Here is a 20010-nt window from a genome sequence, read left to right on the forward strand (position 1 = left end):
ATAGCTGTCTTCACAATCGGGAAAACACTTTGAACCAGTCAGCTTACAGCTGCCCTTACAATCGAAGTGAAATTTGGAATTTGTAACGTTTGCATTCAGAATCGACCTCAAAATTTGGTCCAGTTACCTTCAGCTGCCTTTACAAACGAACTCAAAGCGATAATTATATGTTAAATCAAATTAAATAAAAGATAAGACAATCCTGTTTCGAGGCAATACGATCGACAATATATTTTAATGTGTGTGTGCGTATATATCTATAATGTTTTATTCTTAAATAGAAAATATACCTTATACTGCTTATATACTCATCTTAGATTACGACATCGACTAACAAAATATATTCAAAAGCATATACATTTTTTCGGAAGTAGTTTGTATAGTGAACTTTTTAAGAAAATACGCAAATCTTACAATTTTGCACGAACAGTTTCCAAGCACATGATCACACGAGTCAGCACCGGTAAGAAAACACGAACACTGGTTTTCGCAAGAGTCGCCATACCGAAATAGTTCACACGCTGTCGATGGAAGTTGGTAATGCAGATAAAACGTTAATTATATCAACTAAATCTAATACGTTTTTATATAATCAAATCCAATTTTTAATGCAGATCAAGATTAAGTCTTTAATAAATCACACCTAAACCAAATGTAAAAAGTATTAATATTGCTACATAAAAAGGGAAACTGCTAAAACAAAATTGATAAAATAGTGTTTTTGAATGACTTGGAACTACCAAATGTTTATAAAACTTACCGATACATAAACCGTCTTGGTTCACTATGTACCCCGTGTTGCATAGACAGGAGTAACTACCGACAGTGTCGACACAATGCGAGTGTTCGGGACAGGTAATAGAAGACTCGTCTTCACACTCGTTAACGTCTTCTTTGCAATCATCTCCTGTCCACCCGGCTGCGCATGCGCACGTGCCATTTACGGCGTCACATGAGTTTGCATGTGCCTGATCACAGTTACATGCTGATTCGCAGTGTTGACCGAACGTGTATGGTTCACATTCTAAGTCAATAGAATTACATCTAGCATCATTTTTTGAGGTCTACTTTAATCACGTAAACATTGGTCTTGGAAATGTTTTACGTATTCATGTGAATCAAGATATCATTTAAACAAATTCGAGTTGTACAAGCATACAAAACACATAACGCTACTGTATTGTTAACACAAGAGCATTGCTTATCAGACCAGCAGACAGTTACAATCCTACGAATTCTTATGCTCCAATAACTACCTTCGCATGCGGTGCCTTTTATCAGTTTAAAACCAATGTCACAGCTGCAGAAGAAGCTCCCGGCGGTGTTGTTGCAATTCTGGCCGCATGGAGAGGAATCGCTGCATTCATTTTCATCTAGAACAAAATGTCAATGTAAGATAATGTATCAGATAATTTTCGTCATAATATTTTTCGAAATATCAAATCTGTTAAGGGTTGTTATTGCAAAGACAATAAATAAAGGCTCAATACCTTTGCATAGGCCATCATCTTTAAAATAACCCTTATTGCATCGGCAATCCAGTTCAGTTCTATCTCTATAGCAAACCGAATGTTCGGGGCATGCTGAAACTTCTTCCTCTGTGCAATTGGTAACAGCTGAAATGATGCGTAAGCTACGATAAAACGGAGATCGAGTACTTGCCGATTGCCGAAAGTGCCGCTAATCGATTATAAAATATCGGAATTGATATGTCATTTTCTTAAATATACACAGATCATTCCTCGAATATATATATTAACATATATATATAAATGTATTTTTTTTAATTGTTTGATTAAGGTCAGTATGACCCTTGATAAAAACCTTTCATTAAAGATACAATGCAAAACATATAGAAATTAAACGGATAAAACATGACAGTAAATTATACTTAAAATGATATGGAAAAACAGTCTAAGAAACACTCTTACATGCTGCAAATAATGAAAAATGATCATGATTTATAACACAGATTTGTCAAATAGAATGCCCTCTAAATATGAAAAAAAGAATATGAGAAAAGGTTTGATCTAGATATATAATAAAGTCAATAACATGTATGTATTGTTTTGTTAAATGCATTTCGAACCTAGTAAAATTCTCATACCATATACAAAGCATTTGTAAAATAACTTTACGGAGGAATATACTCTAAATAAAAACATTACATTTGAATTTCAGTTGTGATTTGACGAGATTGGTGATTTGTTTTATACCCTTGAATGAGAACTTTTCCAGCATATAACTTATATGTTAATTTAGTTATGTATAAATAAATGCGAAGTACATACGTATGCATGTCTTGTTGTCTGAAACACCTAGATAAAACCCATGTTCACATCCACAAGTATACCCTCCTTCGGTATTGTCACAGGTTTGGTCGCAATCGTTCAGTGTATCGGCAAGACACTCGTCCTCGTCTTTTAAAAGAACAAACTAACACAGTTTTAATACAACTTTAACTACGCAATTCTTATTTATTAAAATCAATTCGAAACAATTTGATTATACTATAATGTTCTTTAAATAGTTTGATTAAAACTGACTGATCATATCAGATGCCGCGAGACCGAGACATGTCCCGTGACCGAGACATGCTCTTATTTGATATTTATATACTATGTTGGGTATTAAGATAGATTACCGTTGCATGTGTTATTTTCTCTGCTGTAGCTATAACTCTCATAACATCCACAATTGTATCCACCTGCAGTATTTGTGCATGTCTGTGTGCAATTGTTCAATGCCCCTTCTTTACACTCATCAATGTCTGTAAAACATAAGTTTATATAACATTTAGAATACAATGACAGAGGTAATTCAGTTTGGGAAACAAATACTGTTTGATCAATGAAACATGATGACAAAGATGGACAGGTAGATGTACTAGCTTATTAATTGAATACTATAAATGAATCCGACCAACAAATATGTGAAATTTGAGCGAAGGGACTGACGATGTCAGATTGATAAATGTTATCAAATTGGTATAGGTAAAACACTTGGTTCGGGGGATTCAAATGCCAATTTTAACATGCATTAAGTTATTATGCAGCTTGAACTAAATTATTGATCTTTTATAAATAAATAATATAAATTAATAATTAAACTATAAACAAAAACAAGGCCGCTCCAACCATTGCAATTTTCTGTCGTCTGGTTTCTCTCGTACCCATCTTGACACACACAATCCGCACCTCCTATCGTATTACTGCAAACAGTGTTTGAATCTTCACAGACTAAATCACCTATTGTACATTCATCTCTATCTATGTTGCATTGGATCCCAGTCCATCCGGAACCACAATGGCATCCTGAATAAGAGCAACCATCGTATAACTTTGAAAAACAATAAAAAAGGAACTTCTTTTGCGGATAGGAAAGATTCAGAGTTTATCTGCATTTTTTTCTGTTATATTTCGTATAACAATGTTTTTACGATACAGGTTTTACAAAAGAGTACATCGAACCAATTAAAACGCGATTATATCATCACTTGCTTCCATTTTCAACTATAAACAGTTATAATCGTATTTATTAAGTTATTTGAGACAACATATGAAAAGGAGACGATCCTATGTACCTGATGTTCTGTTGCACGATCCATGTTCACAATTGCACATTTTCGAACAATTCAGTCCGTAAAAGTTTTCATCGCAATCTGAATCATTGTAGACATTTAAGTAAATATTTTTTAAATATTTTCGAAACAAATGATGTCAAAAATTTAATTTACAAAACATACCGTGACGGTTAACAACGATAGAAGGAAAACAGGATGAACTAGGTGATCTACCTATACAAGAACGTCCGTCATCTTGCAGGTGCGTTCCAACTGGACAAAGGCAAGTGTAATTCCCGTCAGTTTCTTCACACTCGGCGCGCTCATCACAGTGGTTCAAGTCCTCAGCTAAACACTCCTTGATGTCTTAAATACCGATAACAGGCAGAATACATGAGCATGTATACTTTTTGCATCCAAATTATACATAACACAGGAAGGGCAAATATACCAAAGGCGACTGTAAGTTATATTTATCAGTATATTCCGGAATGTAGGAATAAGTACATAAAAGTATGAAAACATACGCTCGGTTGAATGAGAGTTTAACAGTTATGATTAGTGTAAAACTTTGATCTGAATGAGATATGTCTAATAATTTATGACATTTATACACAAAGGGAATAATTTCTTGTTTTCAAATCAGATATAATATATGCAAACAGTCTACCTTTACAAATTTCATCTTTTGCAGTGTACCCAGCGTCACAAGAACATAAGTATGAGCCGTCCACGTTTTCGCAATGACTGTTATCTTTCACAGAGCAAACGTCAGGCGTTTCTGAACACTCGTCCAGATCTTCGGAGCATATCTGTCCTTTCCAACCCTACAGTTGAAAAAACATACATATAACGAATCGATTTATCTTTCACTTTGAGGGTAAAGAAAGGGTAAAGAAACGTTGAGCTGCAACTTAGTATAATTAATACAAAATGCTATGATAATAGGAATTATTTTTCGTCATTGTAAAACTACGCGTTAAAGAGGATAATAGTTTAGAACTCTTATTACGTACCTTAGTTTCCATGACGTTTAATGGCGGTGCATTAATATTTTAATGGACGTTTAAAAGTAATTGCAATATTGTTTTATTGTTCTGTGACTTTTAAGAATCTTACTTTTAAAGTTTTGTATTTTTATTATGTTTTATGAAGACTTTGTTTACAAAAAAGTTCGATCAAGTATTAGGTTGAGCTTTCACAAACTGTTTTTCCCCTAGTATGTTCTCTATATTGACATCTTTTAATTAATATGCTTGTTTTATGTGTTGACCTGTGACGCTCTGTGTCTTTAGTTGAGTATTTCCATGACCAATGTGTTTTTAAACATAATCTTGGTGAATTATTAGGCTACCGAGCTTGATATTTTTGTTTTGTTTAATTGTATCTTGGCTACTGACCTGTAAACAGAAACAGCTCCCATTAACGTTGTCACATTTTGAGGAATGATCCTGTTGGCATGGGCATGTTTCATTGCAACTCCACCCAAAGGTAAAGTTGACACATTCTATCACATAATGTAAAGCACTTTAGAATAATAAGGAGGACATTAACTAGTAAATTCTGACACATATCAACTACAATTTTGTTCAAATAGAGCAAATGAATGTCATTCAAACGTATGTATTAGAACTCAAAATAACCTATTTGACATTTGATATCGTATACATGGTATATACATTATATTGGAACTAGCTGACATATTTTTGCGTTTAGCTTACCGCTACAGTTATCGCCACTTGCTTGTGTATTATAGCCTCTGTTGCAGTTACAAAGATAACTGCCAAACGTATTACTACACCTAGAATTGATCTTGCAAGTGTACAAACTTTGATCTCCGCATTCGTCAACATCTTCGTCACATATTTCACCCGTCCAGCCTTCATCGCACGCACAAGTTCCTGTCACGTGATTGCAAGATTCGGTCCTCAGCCCATTGCACGCGCAAGTGTGAACACAGTCATTTCCATAATGACCCTGCTGACATTCTTTAAGAAAACGTTTAACTTTAAGCAAACTAGAATTGAACGCATGCATTTTCAACATATTGCCGCGATTGATTTAATAACGTATCGAAAAGTATATATCGAATGTACGTATTTTGTATCATAAATTGCAGGTTAAAAAGTAGGTATGATTTAACTCATAATAACACGTATATTAATATCATCTATACCTTGGCACTTCCCATATCCATTCATGAGATAGCCAGTGTTACACACACATTTAAAACTCCCTGGAGTGTCAACACAACTTGAATTATAAGGGCAGTTGTTGGAGCCACCAGGAGAGCATTCATTCAGGTTTTCGGAACAGATGGAGCCTAACCAACCAGCTTTACAAGAACATTCTCCGTTTGTTCCGTTGCATGTTTTGGTATTGTCTTGGTCACATAAACATGGTGAATCACAGTTCTGACCGTATAGCCAGCCTGAACACTCTGAAACATGAACACACATCAATGTTGTTCAAATTAAAGTCGTATATCTTTTGCTTCATGCGTAAGTTGTTACATAAGATGTCCATAACATATAATACGTTTTAAACAATTAGGAAAAACAATATATACATGATTTAAAGCAGGAATAGATAAGACCGACTACAGTGTATGTCTATTTGTAATAACATGTAAGAACAAAAACAGATATTAACCGTTTATTGTAGCTTACCTTCACAAGTAAACCCGTCAGATAACAGTTGGAACCCCATATCACATGAACAAACGTATCCGCCATATTTGTTTAGGCACTGATGCGTACAAGCATCTGTTTCCTGCTGGCATTCGTTTATATCTGAATCACAAGTAATACCTTATAAGTTTAAGGTATACGATTGCCCCTCCCTCCTTTCAAGTTTTTGGAATTGCATACATCAGATAATTCGTCACTTATGATGTAAACTGCAAATAGTTTACTGTGTATTGCAATAAACATAGCAATTCATCATACATGTATTGAGCATGACCATCTCCACAAAAAGGAAAGTTAGTTGTATTTAAGCATAAACTATTACATAAAGAAATGATTTGAACAACCTTACCGTCGCAGCTTCCATTAATCAAATGAGAGCCTTTTAGACAGGTACAAGTGACATTCCCGTTCGTAACGGCACAGGTAGCATTTTGCGGACACCTGATACGTTCGTCATCCGTGCACACGTTTTCCGCTGAAAAGAATATGTACCTTTTTTCTTAATATCGACGTGAACAACATGTAGTATTTTGACCGCATAAGACACAATATGTTATTATAAAATAATTGATAATTATTATTGCAAATAATACATTGTTTGATCATTTTAATCTTTTCTCATCTTCTAATTACTTGAAAACACCAGCCAGACAACATATAAAGAATATGTTAATCTACTTCACAAGTACTTGTAATACAAATGACTACAGTAATTCCATACGTATGCAAGATTGTCTGTCCACGAGATTCAAACTGTACCCGGTGTCACAGAAGCACTTGAAACTGCCGATAAGGTTTGTACACTGGTGGTCACAGTCGTGTGTTCCCTTACACTCATCAATATCTGAAAAACGAAAGTTTTCCTGTTTGAGCAGTCCTTAGTGCACTCGCTTTTCACCTAGGCGCACAGGGTTCGATTCCCGGCTTGGGCGCAAGTGTGTTTGATTTGTGTTCACAAAGCCGGACAAGTGGGTTTTCTCAGGGTGCTCCGGTTTCCCCCACAACATAAGACTACACACTCGCATAAAATCGTGCCAACGAGTGTGATTAATATAATGCTGTAATAACTTCATTTACAATCGTTGTAAAATAAATATGTTTAAGCTTTTAAAATCAAAAGTGAGGGTTTAAATGTAAGTGAAATTATATAAATATATAAACCTACATTAAAAGTCTCGAATAAACCTAGTATGACCATATGGCCACAAGGGCACAGCACAACAATAAGAATATTCTGCAGTTTATATACAAAAACTACCACAATATCATTAGAAATGTTGCCTTTGCATGATGCTGAAGTTTACCTGTACAACTTCCGCCATTTTGCAAAAATCCATGTCGACAACTGCATTCGTAACTTCCGTCAGTGTTATTGCAAAATTGTTCACAGTCGTGCGTCGATATTTTTATGCATTCATCGATATCTATGGAACATAATCCAACTTATATTAAGATAACCAAACCATCATACATTTTACTGCAACGTTTCAACCTATGGACCCGATTTATAAGCAATACACTTTGGATATTCATATACGAAATACCTAAACATTCGTCTGATGTTCCTTCAGCAGTGTACCCTGTTTTACATTGACAAGATGCAGACCCGGGTGCATTCACGCACTGTGTGTAAGGAAGTGTGCAGTTGACTGCGTTTAAAGCACATTCGTCTACATCAACATCGCAGTTAGGTCCCATCCATCCACTTTCACAAATACAACCTAAAGAAAAATACGAAGAAATGCAAGAAAATAGGAATTTGCTTAAACATTAAACAGTCATATATATCAAAATAGAACAAAGGCCAAAACAAACAAAAAAATCACTATTTCTATACAGGCGTGTGGTTCGGGAAGCGCAAGAAATTTCAAAATAAACATAATCAATGTTGTTGTATATGTTTGTAGATTGGTACACATTTAATCGAATCTTCATTGATTAGATGAAAATTGGCGTATTTTATCAAACGGCACTGATATCTTTCAAGCATCCAAGACAACTAGACTCGGGTCGAAACAATCTCAACGTTTGCATTCAAGGTATTATCTAAACAGATTGATAGCATCATAATTTGTAAATTAAATTTGACGCTAAAATATGTGACAGAATTGCAATAGTCAAACATCATTTCCTGAAAATATTAAAAATATAATATCATTTAAATCAAAGAACTAACATACCTATTATATTGTCACATGTGCCCTTAATGCAGCTGCACTCCTGTGTACAATCTCGACCAAAATGGAATTCATCGCATTCTAAAATAATATCGATATTATTTGTCAGATAGTATTTATTATCACAGTATAATATAGTTTACAGTGACAAATATATAATATCATGTTTTGATCATGCCTTCTTAAACCATTATAAAAGGGTTTGAAATCTCATCTTCGTCAAAACAAATTAAGGAGTGTATGCTGCATTTTCAAACACATTGCAGGTATCACTTAAAATAAAAGTTTGAAAGCTGAAAACAGTCAAAATATAAATTGTATGAAATGCCTTCATGCAGTTTTGATAAACAAAGAAATGCGATTCAAGTTAACAATACCTGTGCATGTGCGACCATCGTTTTCCAAACGCGCACCTATTGGGCATTCACACTGATATGATCCGTAAGTGTTCATACATGTGGCAGTAGAATCACAGCCATTCAACTCACTAGTTTGGCATTCATTTACATCTGAGAAAAATATTATAAATATTTAAATACATTCTCTGAGAGATGTTTTAGATGCATTTATTTTTTATGTATATTTCATGTACAATGTTGCAAAATCGCTTTAATTGAGACTGTTCACTGATAAAACATTTTAAATAATAATTATCTCTTTCAGTAACTGCCCAAACTCCGAGATAAGTTTTGCGAATGTAAATGTTTAAATTTGTATATCAATTAGGGATGCAAACGAATGGCAAAATTGATATTCGAATATTCGGTAATTCTTTCGATCGAATATTCGAATACCAAAATGAACCTTTAAGAATTGTAGTAAACTAGTATTCACTAACGTAATAGCCGGAGCCCTGTTACCCTTCTGTGTCGTATACGGTACACGCGACGGACCCTTATTGTTCCACAAATTAGCCTCTGAATTTCCCTATTTTCAAGATATATATCCCAAGAAAAAGCGATATATCTTTATAAAAAACCCCGAATTATACCAATTCCTCTGCGTTCATTTTTGTAAACAATGCAAAATAAGATCAGGTAATTGCGTATTTTCCCGGATTTGCATCCTCGTTCTGGGATTGATGTTTGATATTATCAATCAATGTAATTCACTAAAACGCTAAACGTAATCAAGATGAAATAGAAGTATGTATCTGGTTATAAGAATAAAATCAGTCGATACATTATCTCGGCATCTCTGTGTACGATCATATGTACTGTTAATGAAAGAACATAAAAAACACGTACCAAGACATGTCTGTGCATCTTGTCCTATAACAAACCCTTTTCGACACCTACAATCTGAGGTGTTATCTTTGACTACACAGTACCCGGAACATGTCAGATTAAACAATGTTCTGCACGGATCAGCAACTGAAACAATAAATCGGAACACTATAGATGTAGAATTCCGATAATGTGATTGTCATGTAGAGCAATTATTCGATTGTACTATAAACTAAGGTAGACCCAAATTACTGATAGAAATATTAAATGTGAATATTACTCAGTGTTATAAACCTACTATTAATATTTAGCATGTTCCCATATACTTAATTTAGTATAACGCATTGCGAACTAAATACAACTGAAATGTTATGTTTTAGATATACACTAAAACACATCGTCGTTGTCATTGCGACTAACGTTTGGTACATGTCCGACGATCATCATTCAATTTGTAGCCAAAGTGACAATAGCAGTTGTAGGAGCCAGGCTTATTCTCACATATTTGCTCACAGGTCGCAGTTCCACGGGCACATTCATCAAAATCTTAAAGTAATTAAATTAAAATTAGGCCCATGTTTTTCAACGAAACTGATTTGAAATAATCGTCTTATTATCTGTAATTACGGCAAATACTTCTTTGAAAGAACATATTATATTCGATAATAATCAATAAATCTGAGACACATTGTTTTCATTCCTTGGATTAAACTAGTCCTGACCTTGACACGACGTTCCATTTATTTTGACATAACCAACGCTACAACCGCACGTGTAACTGCCAATGTTGTTCGAACACTGTTGGTGGCAGTCGTTTAACGACGCGTCGGTACATTCATCAACATCTGTGTATCATAATTACAGGCAATGTTATTCATTAAGTGATTGATATAATTGAACATATGCATAATAGGGATAGCATTTCTACTAAAACATATCATAACGAAATAAACGCTAATAGTAAGATGCAATATTTAAAATTAAAAAAACAACAACGATTCCTCGAGACACTTACCAGTGCATGCATCTTCGTCGTTCTTCTCATACCCATTTATGCAATCACACGTGTAAGATCCAACAATATTAGTGCAATACTTTCGAACATCTGCGCATATGTCAGGATCTACGTAACACTCATTAGTGTCATCATCGCACGTGCTTCCGACCCATCCCTCCTCACACTCACAACCTCTGACAGTGTTGCATTCCATCGCCCCTCTTCCGGTACAGTCACACGTATTGTTGCATTCATGTCCATAATATGGTACTTCACATACTTGATAAAAAATAAAATTAAGTCAATGTCCAATTAAAAAAACTTTTGTGGGCAGCAAAGTTATACCTTAATATACAATATAAAGGCATATTTTACAATCTGAAATACAAAAAAATGTAAAACTCATTTCATTAATATTTGTTCTCGTTTAATCTGGTTCAATCTTATCGCTTATCGCTGGTTTTACTAATGTTTTGAAGTTTAAGTTTTGTTTTCAGACATTCAATCTTTGAAAATGGCACATACCAGAACATGTGGATATTCCTTCTAGTCGGTATCCATCTAAACACGAACATTCAAATCCACCATTGAAATTGATGCATTCTTGAGGACATATGTGTCGCAGACATTCGTCAATATCTGCAAATACCATCAAATATAAGAAAATAACATTTTTAAGCCAACATATAGGCAATGTGCATATATTTATTACCAAATGAGTGGTAACATAAATATAATCAAATTACTCAAAGTATTGGAGTGGATCGGTAACAACAATACATTGTAATTTTTCGTGTTGATTTTTTCGAGTTTATAAACACACAATTATAATTACTGCTTAGAAAAATCTGTAGTAATTTGAAATGTCAATGAATATATCTAGTTGATCTGGAACGCCTTATTCACAAATGCATACGAAATGTCAAATGAATATTGCTCTGATTGAAACGAGAAGTCAATACCATATCTGGTTACACAACTTTCATGGTACAATAGAACCATGTTTTGTTTAAGAACTTATTCATAAATTATTTCTCCCGTTGGATGGAACTTCTTTATCAGCGGCGAAGACATGTTTGTAAAATTTGTTATAATATTTTGCATCTTACATTCAATGCAAGACTGTGGTAAATAGACACTTAGCTATCATATGTTTCAAACAGTAACGCACATACTACTTTTCCTGCAACCTGCGTTCTGAAATGCATGTTATTGCTGATTTCTACCAAATCTTAAAACCTTGGCAATTTTTTCCCAAACGATCCAGCTCAAATCCTCGCTCGCAAAAACATGTTGTTGTATTGTATTCGTCTACGGTGCATCCAGCTGTGTTGGTGCAATTTATGGTGGTAGGGTCACATTGATTAACGTCGCCTGTAAAACAATTAAATGAGTTTAATTTTAAATATCGCCTATCAATATCCTGATCAATTAGTAACATATCTAAAACTCGGTCGTACCCTGTAAACATTGCCCGGTGGTCTCGTTCAGAACAAAGCCCGTCCTACATTCACATCGATAACCGCCGTAAAAGTTGTCGCACACCTGACTACAGTTATGAGTTTCGTCTTCGCATTCATTGAAATCTATAAAATACAAATACAGACAAGGCAATACTATCAAACTTCCGGAAGGCAAAATCTATCAATACCAAACAGGCCGGTAATGATAGTCATAAGCTTCCATGAACAAAATATCACATTAAATTTAATCCAACTAGTCAATAATCACATAAGTTTTCCTGACAAATATATGTACCTCACATGCTATCAAGTAAAATTAGAATCATAAAAAAATCAGTTTATTTTAAAATTTTAAAAACAGATATAACAATGATAACACTTACAATTCATGGTTGAAACTGTGAACAGATATGTCAGATATATATATATTGTATGCATTTGTTATAACTTATTCAAACTCTATGTATAAATACCTCTGCACGCAGATAAGTTTGTGCGGTCTTGTTGTAATCCTTGTTCACATACACATATGAAACTTCCTTCGGTATTTATACAAGATTGTTCGCAAGAACTGTAACTAGCGCATTCATCGATGTCTGAAACAAGGACGGTTTCGTCTAAGGCTTCGTGTATGAGTCTGCTTTATATATACAGAAGTTATTTTTTTGATTTGCAAAATGGAAATATATTATCATGAAACTAAATCAAATGTGGTTATTTCTATGAAAAATCATTAACAGTATAATCCAGGTGTATTGGCCTTAGGACAGGAACAAAGTGTTTATGTATATCAATCATATTCCGTCAAAAATTGTTTAACATATACAATACAATGGATAACAGTATGTGTCCCACAATATCTCACACTAGAAGAGAGAGACTCAGGTAAAACATGTTTTAGTCAATTCTAAATTCTGTAAACTTATATTATTGTTAATGATCGTTATCATATTCTATCACCAAATAAAGTTATTATTCTGATTATCGTTTTTGAAGTATTTTTATCTGAAAAACATGCTGGTTAAACCGATACATCAATTATATAGCGAAGCAATACAGGTAAAAGCCAATTTGTGAAATATTTTAGTATAAACAAGAATATCTACTGATGTAAATAAATAAATAAATATACCAATGCAAACATTGTCGTCGCCTTCTCGAGATGTGTACCCTAATGGACACTCACTACACATGTACGCTCGTCCTTGACTTTGCTGCTCCTCCGGTGACAAATCAGTGCAGTTACGGCCAAGGGTACAAGGGTTACCAGCACAACCATTGTAGTTACTTTCGCAGTTAATTCCTGAGAAAACAGAGGGAATAGAAATCTTCATATTAGATTAAGCGTTATCGTATACAAGCTACGATTGCCAACGTTAGTAAAGTAATATAGGGTTACAGTTAATATTCGTTGGCTTGATATCGCCTGGCTCGATATCCTCGTTGGCATAAATTGTATTAAAAGGACCGAGTTTTTCGATAAATTTCGATCGGATGGCTCGGTTTTTCGAGAGCCAATATTTCTACACGCGCGATGTTATTTTCTCGGTTCCAAGTAAGAATTTCACACTTTTTTGTTTGTTTGCTTGGCTCGTTGTCGTTTTTGCAGTCCCATGCAGTCAACGACTTGCACAGTCACCTTAATTGTTCTCGATTTCTCAAAAGTTGCTGTTCGTTTAGGTTTGCTTGATTTGAATCATAATTAAAATTCAATGAAACTTGCTTAACAGCTTTAGCAAACTGAAATATATATCTTCAAGTACACAATTAGTTTACTACATGTATAAATCTCAAATCATGTTGATAAATCCTCCTTTGCATAACATCGGCAACCCAAAAGGTTTCGGTCTTAGGAACTGAGTGAACAAAGAGAAAGCTTTATGCTTTTACTTGAATATCATTTTAAGTTACCGTCATATTCTGGCCGACATTCACATTCGTAGTATCTGAAGTTTTCGTCAACCCGATCTAGCCGTAAATCTGGCGTACAACTGCCATGATCGTTACACCCTGTACAAACGACCACGGAGATAACATGCTCGACAGACACGAGACCTTCCTGATTGATTGCCTGATACCTAGTGTGGTGTAAAAGGATATTGACTCTCAGACTTTAAAAGTCTTAACGCCTAATCGTTAGGAATTGTCGTTTTACTATTTGACAGAATTGACCTCATATTTCGGACCCCCTCTTGATATTTTTATTTAAAATGTCAGACCAATGGGTATCAAAGGAATCGTTAAGTATACGTAGATTAAAAACTAGATCCGTCCCCTATCGATCACATATTGTTTTATCAAGAAACCTGTAAAATACCTTAACGGAGATGATATGTCACCAGTATGAGTATATGTTATAGTTGATGACAATCGATCAAAAGTAGCATTATATGTGTTGTTTTCCAGGATCTGTATATCGATGTTGTCGTCAACATTTACAGTACACGTTACATTTCCCCCTAAAGTGACGTTGACGACATTGCATCCGTCAACAGTTGGTATAACTTCATCTGAATTTAAAATAAAACAAAAAAATGCAACACAATCATTAATAAACTCCATCATGACTATGGCTTTTTAGAGCTCTTGGGTTTTGCAAATCATTGCACAATGCTTGGAAACAAAACACATTTCTGGTTAATGACTTACCGTCATAATTTATAACTTAAGCAAAAGTATGTGGACAAAATACCAATACTGTTTGTAAGAAAGACACTTAAGAAACTCGAAATAATAAAATCATCAGTATTAGTTGAAATGCTGATAATTACTAGGGATGCAAACGAACGGCAAAACAGATATTCGAATAATCTGTAATTCTTCTGAATTGAAATATTAAAATGAATCTTTAAGAAGTTGTATAAAGCTATTAGTATTCGCTATAGTACTTTCCGGGCCTGTTAACGACTATACACGCATTAAACCTTCATTTCTTCCTCCTGATTGGCCTTTGAAATCCTACATTTGCAGAAAAAATCCCAACAAAAATACCGTATAAATTTTGAACAAAAAGCACAAAATCGAATAATTTCAATTCCACAGCATTTCACAGCAATCATATATGAAATCAATGCGAATTTAAATTGGCGAAATTCGTAAATTGCCGGTTAAATAACGGTGGATCGTTTCGTAGGACAAGAAGCCTCGTTCTGTGATAGACCTTTAAATTAACTATGTAAAAACAAAAGCAACTGAAGAACTATTAAAAAAAATAAAACGAAAACAAACGTTGATTTTGAGTCATTATTTGTACAACAATACAAAAATATATCCAGTTATATTTCAAAGCACAAAAGTAATATTTATATACGGAACAAAGTTTATAGCACATAGATGCACATGCCATACATATATTCACGGTGATTTAAGCATATAATACAGTTTAATTGGCAGCCAAAAATACTTTAGTGTGAAGGCCGATTCCTTAAATCCTTGGCATGGTCATTTAAATTTACCGAAAAAAAAAGAAATTTGTTTGATGTCACTTGTCATGAAGCCAGTTATTGTAAACTTACGAAGACTGTTTATAGTACCCGAAGATATGTCCCAAATTGACATTTGGCGCGTACTGCATTGTCATGTCATTCGAGCCTCTGGTAAAACCAAGACAAACGAACTAAATACACAACAGCTCAGCTGTAGGCAAAATGTTTTTTATATTGGTTATTTAACAAAACACATCGAATTTTCGTAAACCGATTTTTACATTTGAATACCAGACATTCGATCGACTACTCGAATATTCGAATATTCGTTTGCATCCCAAAATTTATAACTAAGTTAGTTAGCACCTTGCATCAATTTAATCAATATGTCATATTCAGCGAACCCGAAAGAGTTCAAATAATATAATCATACATGCAATGTAGACAAAGTACGGAGTTACATAACACACGGCCATATAACACTAAACGCCAGATTTTGCTATACCTATTTCCTCTTGATCTTGGTCGAACTGCTTTCTTCTATCCACTGTATCTGCAGCAATCGCCGGATTCAGTGTGAGTGCGAAGTCGTAAATACACTCTGTGCTTGATGTTCCACTGCAAGCCTCTATGGCCAAAGCCATTGTGACATTATCAATCTCGTCCAGAAAGAGTGGTACATATGAAGAGTTGTGAAAGTTATCGTGATCTTTTCCATCCTCATACAAGAACACTGTTGTTCTTTCATTTACAGCCCCTAAAGTAAAGAAATATTATGCAGTCCGAAGAGGTCCAAATTGACACTAGAGTAGTGAAAAATAATGCATCAACAATCAGCTCGTATAAGTACTGGTACTCGACCATTTCATCCCGATTATTATCCGACTTGTCTTATAAATTATTCAACATTTCATATATGTTCCCATACAACATTACATACATGTTTGACCGTAGAAGAAAATTTCTCGCTCTGAGGAGGAGGAGTTAAGAATAGTTCTGTTTGGAAACCTCAAGTCATTAGTTGGATCGCCGTCAAAATTTCCCAGAAGCCCACGTGTATTGTTGGCCAAACTGGATGGCACTATTGTACTCAAAGATAACATCTCGACACCAACACCTATATCCAGCATAACACCTGTTACAAGTCAAATCATAAGCAATTAGTAAGTAGATATTAACTCGGTACTTCATCACCTCATTAAAACAGTGCATAAGCTTCCAAAAATATCAAAACAACTCTATGCAATTAATACTTATATTTTTCGGAAGAGAGATTTTTCAGCAGCAGAAACAATATTATAGTATGGCAAAAAGCAATGTCGATGTATTGTTTGTGGTCGTAAATATTAATGGTAGATATGACATTGATAACGTCCACTTAGTGCCGTCCTATTATCTTACCTCTCTGTTTGAGGATATCAGTTTATAACACACTCTTAATGCACAGTTAAACTGACAGAATAAGGAAAACGAGTATAAAGATACCTGTATTTTTAAAAAACACCCTCGCAGAACCATTGTTGTTTGAAATAGATAACGTGGAAGAATCATACTCATCACCGGACAGGAATTGTTTTGTAAAATCCAACCCGTCACCGTACAAAATTAATCCTGTAGGACATACCAAACAAATAAAAATCAAAGTGAATGTATCATTCTTCAACTTACAATGTATACATTGTTAAATCTTCCCAATTGAACAGTCATTGTTAGAAAAAGGCGCATTTGTGTCATGTCCGTTACATCCATTACTTTGTGCTTTAAGAACAAGGTAAGACTTTTAAACGGCTTTAAATTTTTAAAATATTAATATCACCATGTTTTGCCGAGTTTAATTCAGCGTGTAAGGAGGCATTTGTATGATCCTTTGCTGCAAAAGCACTGAATATAGTCGCATCAGACAGGTTACCATCGTGTTTAACGGCTCGCTCGGTTCGTGCTTGCAAAGTGAACCAAGTATTGTTGGATTCCGTCAAAAGAAGTGTGTATTCTCCAAGCCCGTTGAAAGTATAATTCATTCGATCCAATGTGCTAATATGAGGGTCTCCCCAGAAATTCCCTTTGAAATATTATTAAACACATCAAAGAAGTAGAAACATACATAGTGTTATGACGTGATACCTTTTGAAGAGAACCACAGAAAGAATTACGTTGATTTTTAAGGTCACTAAGGGATGAAGTTTATACAAAGTAATAAATGTATTTAAGCATACTTATTTAAATGAAATGCTCTTTTATAAGATGCAACGAATTACAACCGAAACTCCCTATGTCAAATTATGTTATCTCGATCTTCACGAATGTCTAACTGTTTCCGAATGCTTAGTTTATTATTGTAGACATGTATTGAATTTCGATTAAAGCGAATGTTCATTGTCTCGAAGTATTTTCCGAGGTCTCAAACACTTAGACAGAGCGAGTTTTGACTGCAGCATATCACTTACAGGCTTACTCCTAAAGTTCACTTAATTTCGACTAATTGCACTCTATAGATAATTGTATTACGTCGCTTTTTGAAAGTACCTTGACTGTAGGGTGACCGCGTGTAACAAGTTCCAATAGGGTGAAGTTGATAATATAATTCGCAGTACTTTGATTTGCAACATTTTTGCTTCATTCCAACATCATATATGGCATGATCGCTAGCGGAGAGTGACGGGTGGTAGTGGTAAAGACCACCAGCAAGTGGACGCCCTTCCACAAATCGACGCGACTCGCGATAGTAACAACAAGACTGCAAAAAAAGAGTATTGCAGATATAACAGATGACAATGATTATTGTATATTCATGAATATAACCTAAATACACCGAATAAGCAAAATTAAGTGCATTTTGGTCCTAAATAACGGGAGTCAAAATGACCCTGTATCTGTCCCATAATGATATGACCATCCAATCAGGTTGGTTCTTGTCAAGGGAAATCACTAGTATTGTAGGGAATGCAAGAGAGCTAGTTCTCGGGGACATTTTTTGATGGCAACGGAAGACACATGTTGCTATGGAAGATAATAGCTTCTTATGAAGTAACTGGCTGTTATGGATAAAAGTAGTACATCAGAAAGACAGTGGTTGCTATGAAGGTTATTGTTTTGCTTAGAAAGTCGTTTTTGGTAAAGGTAATCAGTGAAAATCAGAGTAATTGGCTGCTTAGATAGAAAATGGCTGCTAAGGATTTCATTTATCGCTATGGATGAAGGTAGTTGCTAACGAATTATTGGAAAGTCATTGGTTGTTAAGAAAGCCATAATTGTTTATGGATGAAGAGAGTTGATTAGGAAGTCATTGGATGATAGGAAAGTTATTGGTTGCTTATGAAGTGGTTACTAAGGAAATTATTGTTTCCTAATGAATTGATAGGTTGCCAATGAAGTCAATGGTATTTATTCAGTAGGTGGTCACTAAGAATTAATTGGAAATCTTTGGTTGCTAAGAAACTCATTAGTTGCTAATGAAGCAATTGATATTTTAGGAAGAAATTTCAAGCTGTAGACTTATCTGGTTGCTAAAAAGTTGTTGGTAACTAAGGGAATATTTGGTTGCTGAAGAAGTCATCGGTTGATCTGAGTATAGGTAATTGCTTAGAAAGACATTGGTTGCTATTGCTGTATGTATTTGGTTTAAAGAAAGCGGTTGCCTATAAAGTTATTGGTTGCTGAAATGGTTATTGGTTGATAAGTAAACGATTTCTAGTTAGGAAAGTAAGTTGATGATCGGGACCTGTCTGGTTGCTTAGTAATTTGTTGCTAAGGAAGACAAACGTTGCTATGAAAGTAGGTTACTGATAAGGTTGTCATTTGTACCAAAAAAAATCATTTGTTGCTAAATAAATAATTGGGTGCTAAGGAAGTCATTGGTTATTAAGAATAAAAGTTGTTACTAAGAAGGTAAGTAAAAAATCATTGGTTGCTTATGAGGTCCTTGATTACTAATGAAGTAATTAAGTGTAGTTATTATCAACAACATTTGGCTACATACAAAAGATCAATGCTCTGGTCCATGAGAGTGCAGTGAAGATTTTGAATAGTTTACTTAATATAGAAATATATGTATAGAAAATAAAACCTAGGGTCCGCAGCGGGGCCTGCTTTGATCCCAGCAACAAAGTTAAACAACCTTGGTTAAGTACCACTTAATAACTTTAAATAACTTCTAACCCCTGAGGAAGGGCCACCTTTGACTTCATAGACATTATATGATAACTCTTTGTAAAAGACTTATACTTGTGGCTGCATGCTAAATATCAAGGCTATGGTCCTATTGGTTTCAGACATGAATATTTTTAAAGTTTACGAATACTGACGACGGATGAGCTAAAAGAACAGGCATATGAAATACAAAAAATATATATAACATAGAAAAATAATCGTTAGGTCATTTCAAAAAGTTGACAATGAAGAAGCAGTATATGAAATATTGTACGTTGTACAATTTCTGCTAGTGTTTACTGTTCGCGAATTTGCTAACGAAAG

At 34.5% G+C, this 20010-nt stretch overlaps 1 protein-coding gene across 5 annotated transcripts in view; it reads right to left on the minus strand.

Annotated features, from left to right (window-relative positions):
* LOC128220099 (uncharacterized) overlaps positions 1 to 20010 on the minus strand; it is a 70158-nt gene that overhangs the window by 14178 nt on the left and 35970 nt on the right. For 4 of the 5 annotated variants that reach the window (XM_052928360.1, XM_052928358.1, XM_052928359.1 and 1 more), the window contains 36 exons: positions 18064 to 18274; positions 17357 to 17599; positions 17026 to 17151; positions 16481 to 16675; positions 16046 to 16297; positions 14433 to 14625; positions 14027 to 14193; positions 13248 to 13418; positions 12589 to 12711; positions 12113 to 12238; positions 11892 to 12026; positions 11178 to 11291; positions 10671 to 10931; positions 10378 to 10500; positions 10076 to 10201; positions 9677 to 9802; positions 8807 to 8938; positions 8433 to 8510; positions 7797 to 7973; positions 7557 to 7676; positions 6974 to 7096; positions 6602 to 6727; positions 6232 to 6354; positions 5739 to 6002; positions 5284 to 5550; positions 4963 to 5069; positions 4233 to 4389; positions 3797 to 3928; positions 3584 to 3661; positions 3138 to 3314; positions 2645 to 2770; positions 2292 to 2420; positions 1491 to 1616; positions 1257 to 1373; positions 761 to 1024; positions 415 to 521 (listed from right to left, as the gene is read on the minus strand). In XM_052928360.1, the coding sequence (XP_052784320.1) occupies positions 415 to 521; positions 761 to 1024; positions 1257 to 1373; positions 1491 to 1616; positions 2292 to 2420; positions 2645 to 2770; positions 3138 to 3314; positions 3584 to 3661; positions 3797 to 3928; positions 4233 to 4389; positions 4963 to 5069; positions 5284 to 5550; positions 5739 to 6002; positions 6232 to 6354; positions 6602 to 6727; positions 6974 to 7096; positions 7557 to 7676; positions 7797 to 7973; positions 8433 to 8510; positions 8807 to 8938; positions 9677 to 9802; positions 10076 to 10201; positions 10378 to 10500; positions 10671 to 10931; positions 11178 to 11291; positions 11892 to 12026; positions 12113 to 12238; positions 12589 to 12711; positions 13248 to 13418; positions 14027 to 14193; positions 14433 to 14625; positions 16046 to 16297; positions 16481 to 16675; positions 17026 to 17151; positions 17357 to 17599; positions 18064 to 18274 (5622 nt within the window). The remainder of the gene's footprint in view (positions 1 to 414; positions 522 to 760; positions 1025 to 1256; positions 1374 to 1490; positions 1617 to 2291; positions 2421 to 2644; positions 2771 to 3137; positions 3315 to 3583; positions 3662 to 3796; positions 3929 to 4232; positions 4390 to 4962; positions 5070 to 5283; positions 5551 to 5738; positions 6003 to 6231; positions 6355 to 6601; positions 6728 to 6973; positions 7097 to 7556; positions 7677 to 7796; positions 7974 to 8432; positions 8511 to 8806; positions 8939 to 9676; positions 9803 to 10075; positions 10202 to 10377; positions 10501 to 10670; positions 10932 to 11177; positions 11292 to 11891; positions 12027 to 12112; positions 12239 to 12588; positions 12712 to 13247; positions 13419 to 14026; positions 14194 to 14432; positions 14626 to 16045; positions 16298 to 16480; positions 16676 to 17025; positions 17152 to 17356; positions 17600 to 18063; positions 18275 to 20010) is intronic. The other variant, XM_052928362.1, reaches the window with a different exon arrangement.

The sequence above is a fragment of the Mya arenaria genome, chromosome 15, assembly GCF_026914265.1.
Source record: "Mya arenaria isolate MELC-2E11 chromosome 15, ASM2691426v1".
NCBI lineage: Eukaryota > Metazoa > Mollusca > Bivalvia > Myida > Myidae > Mya > Mya arenaria.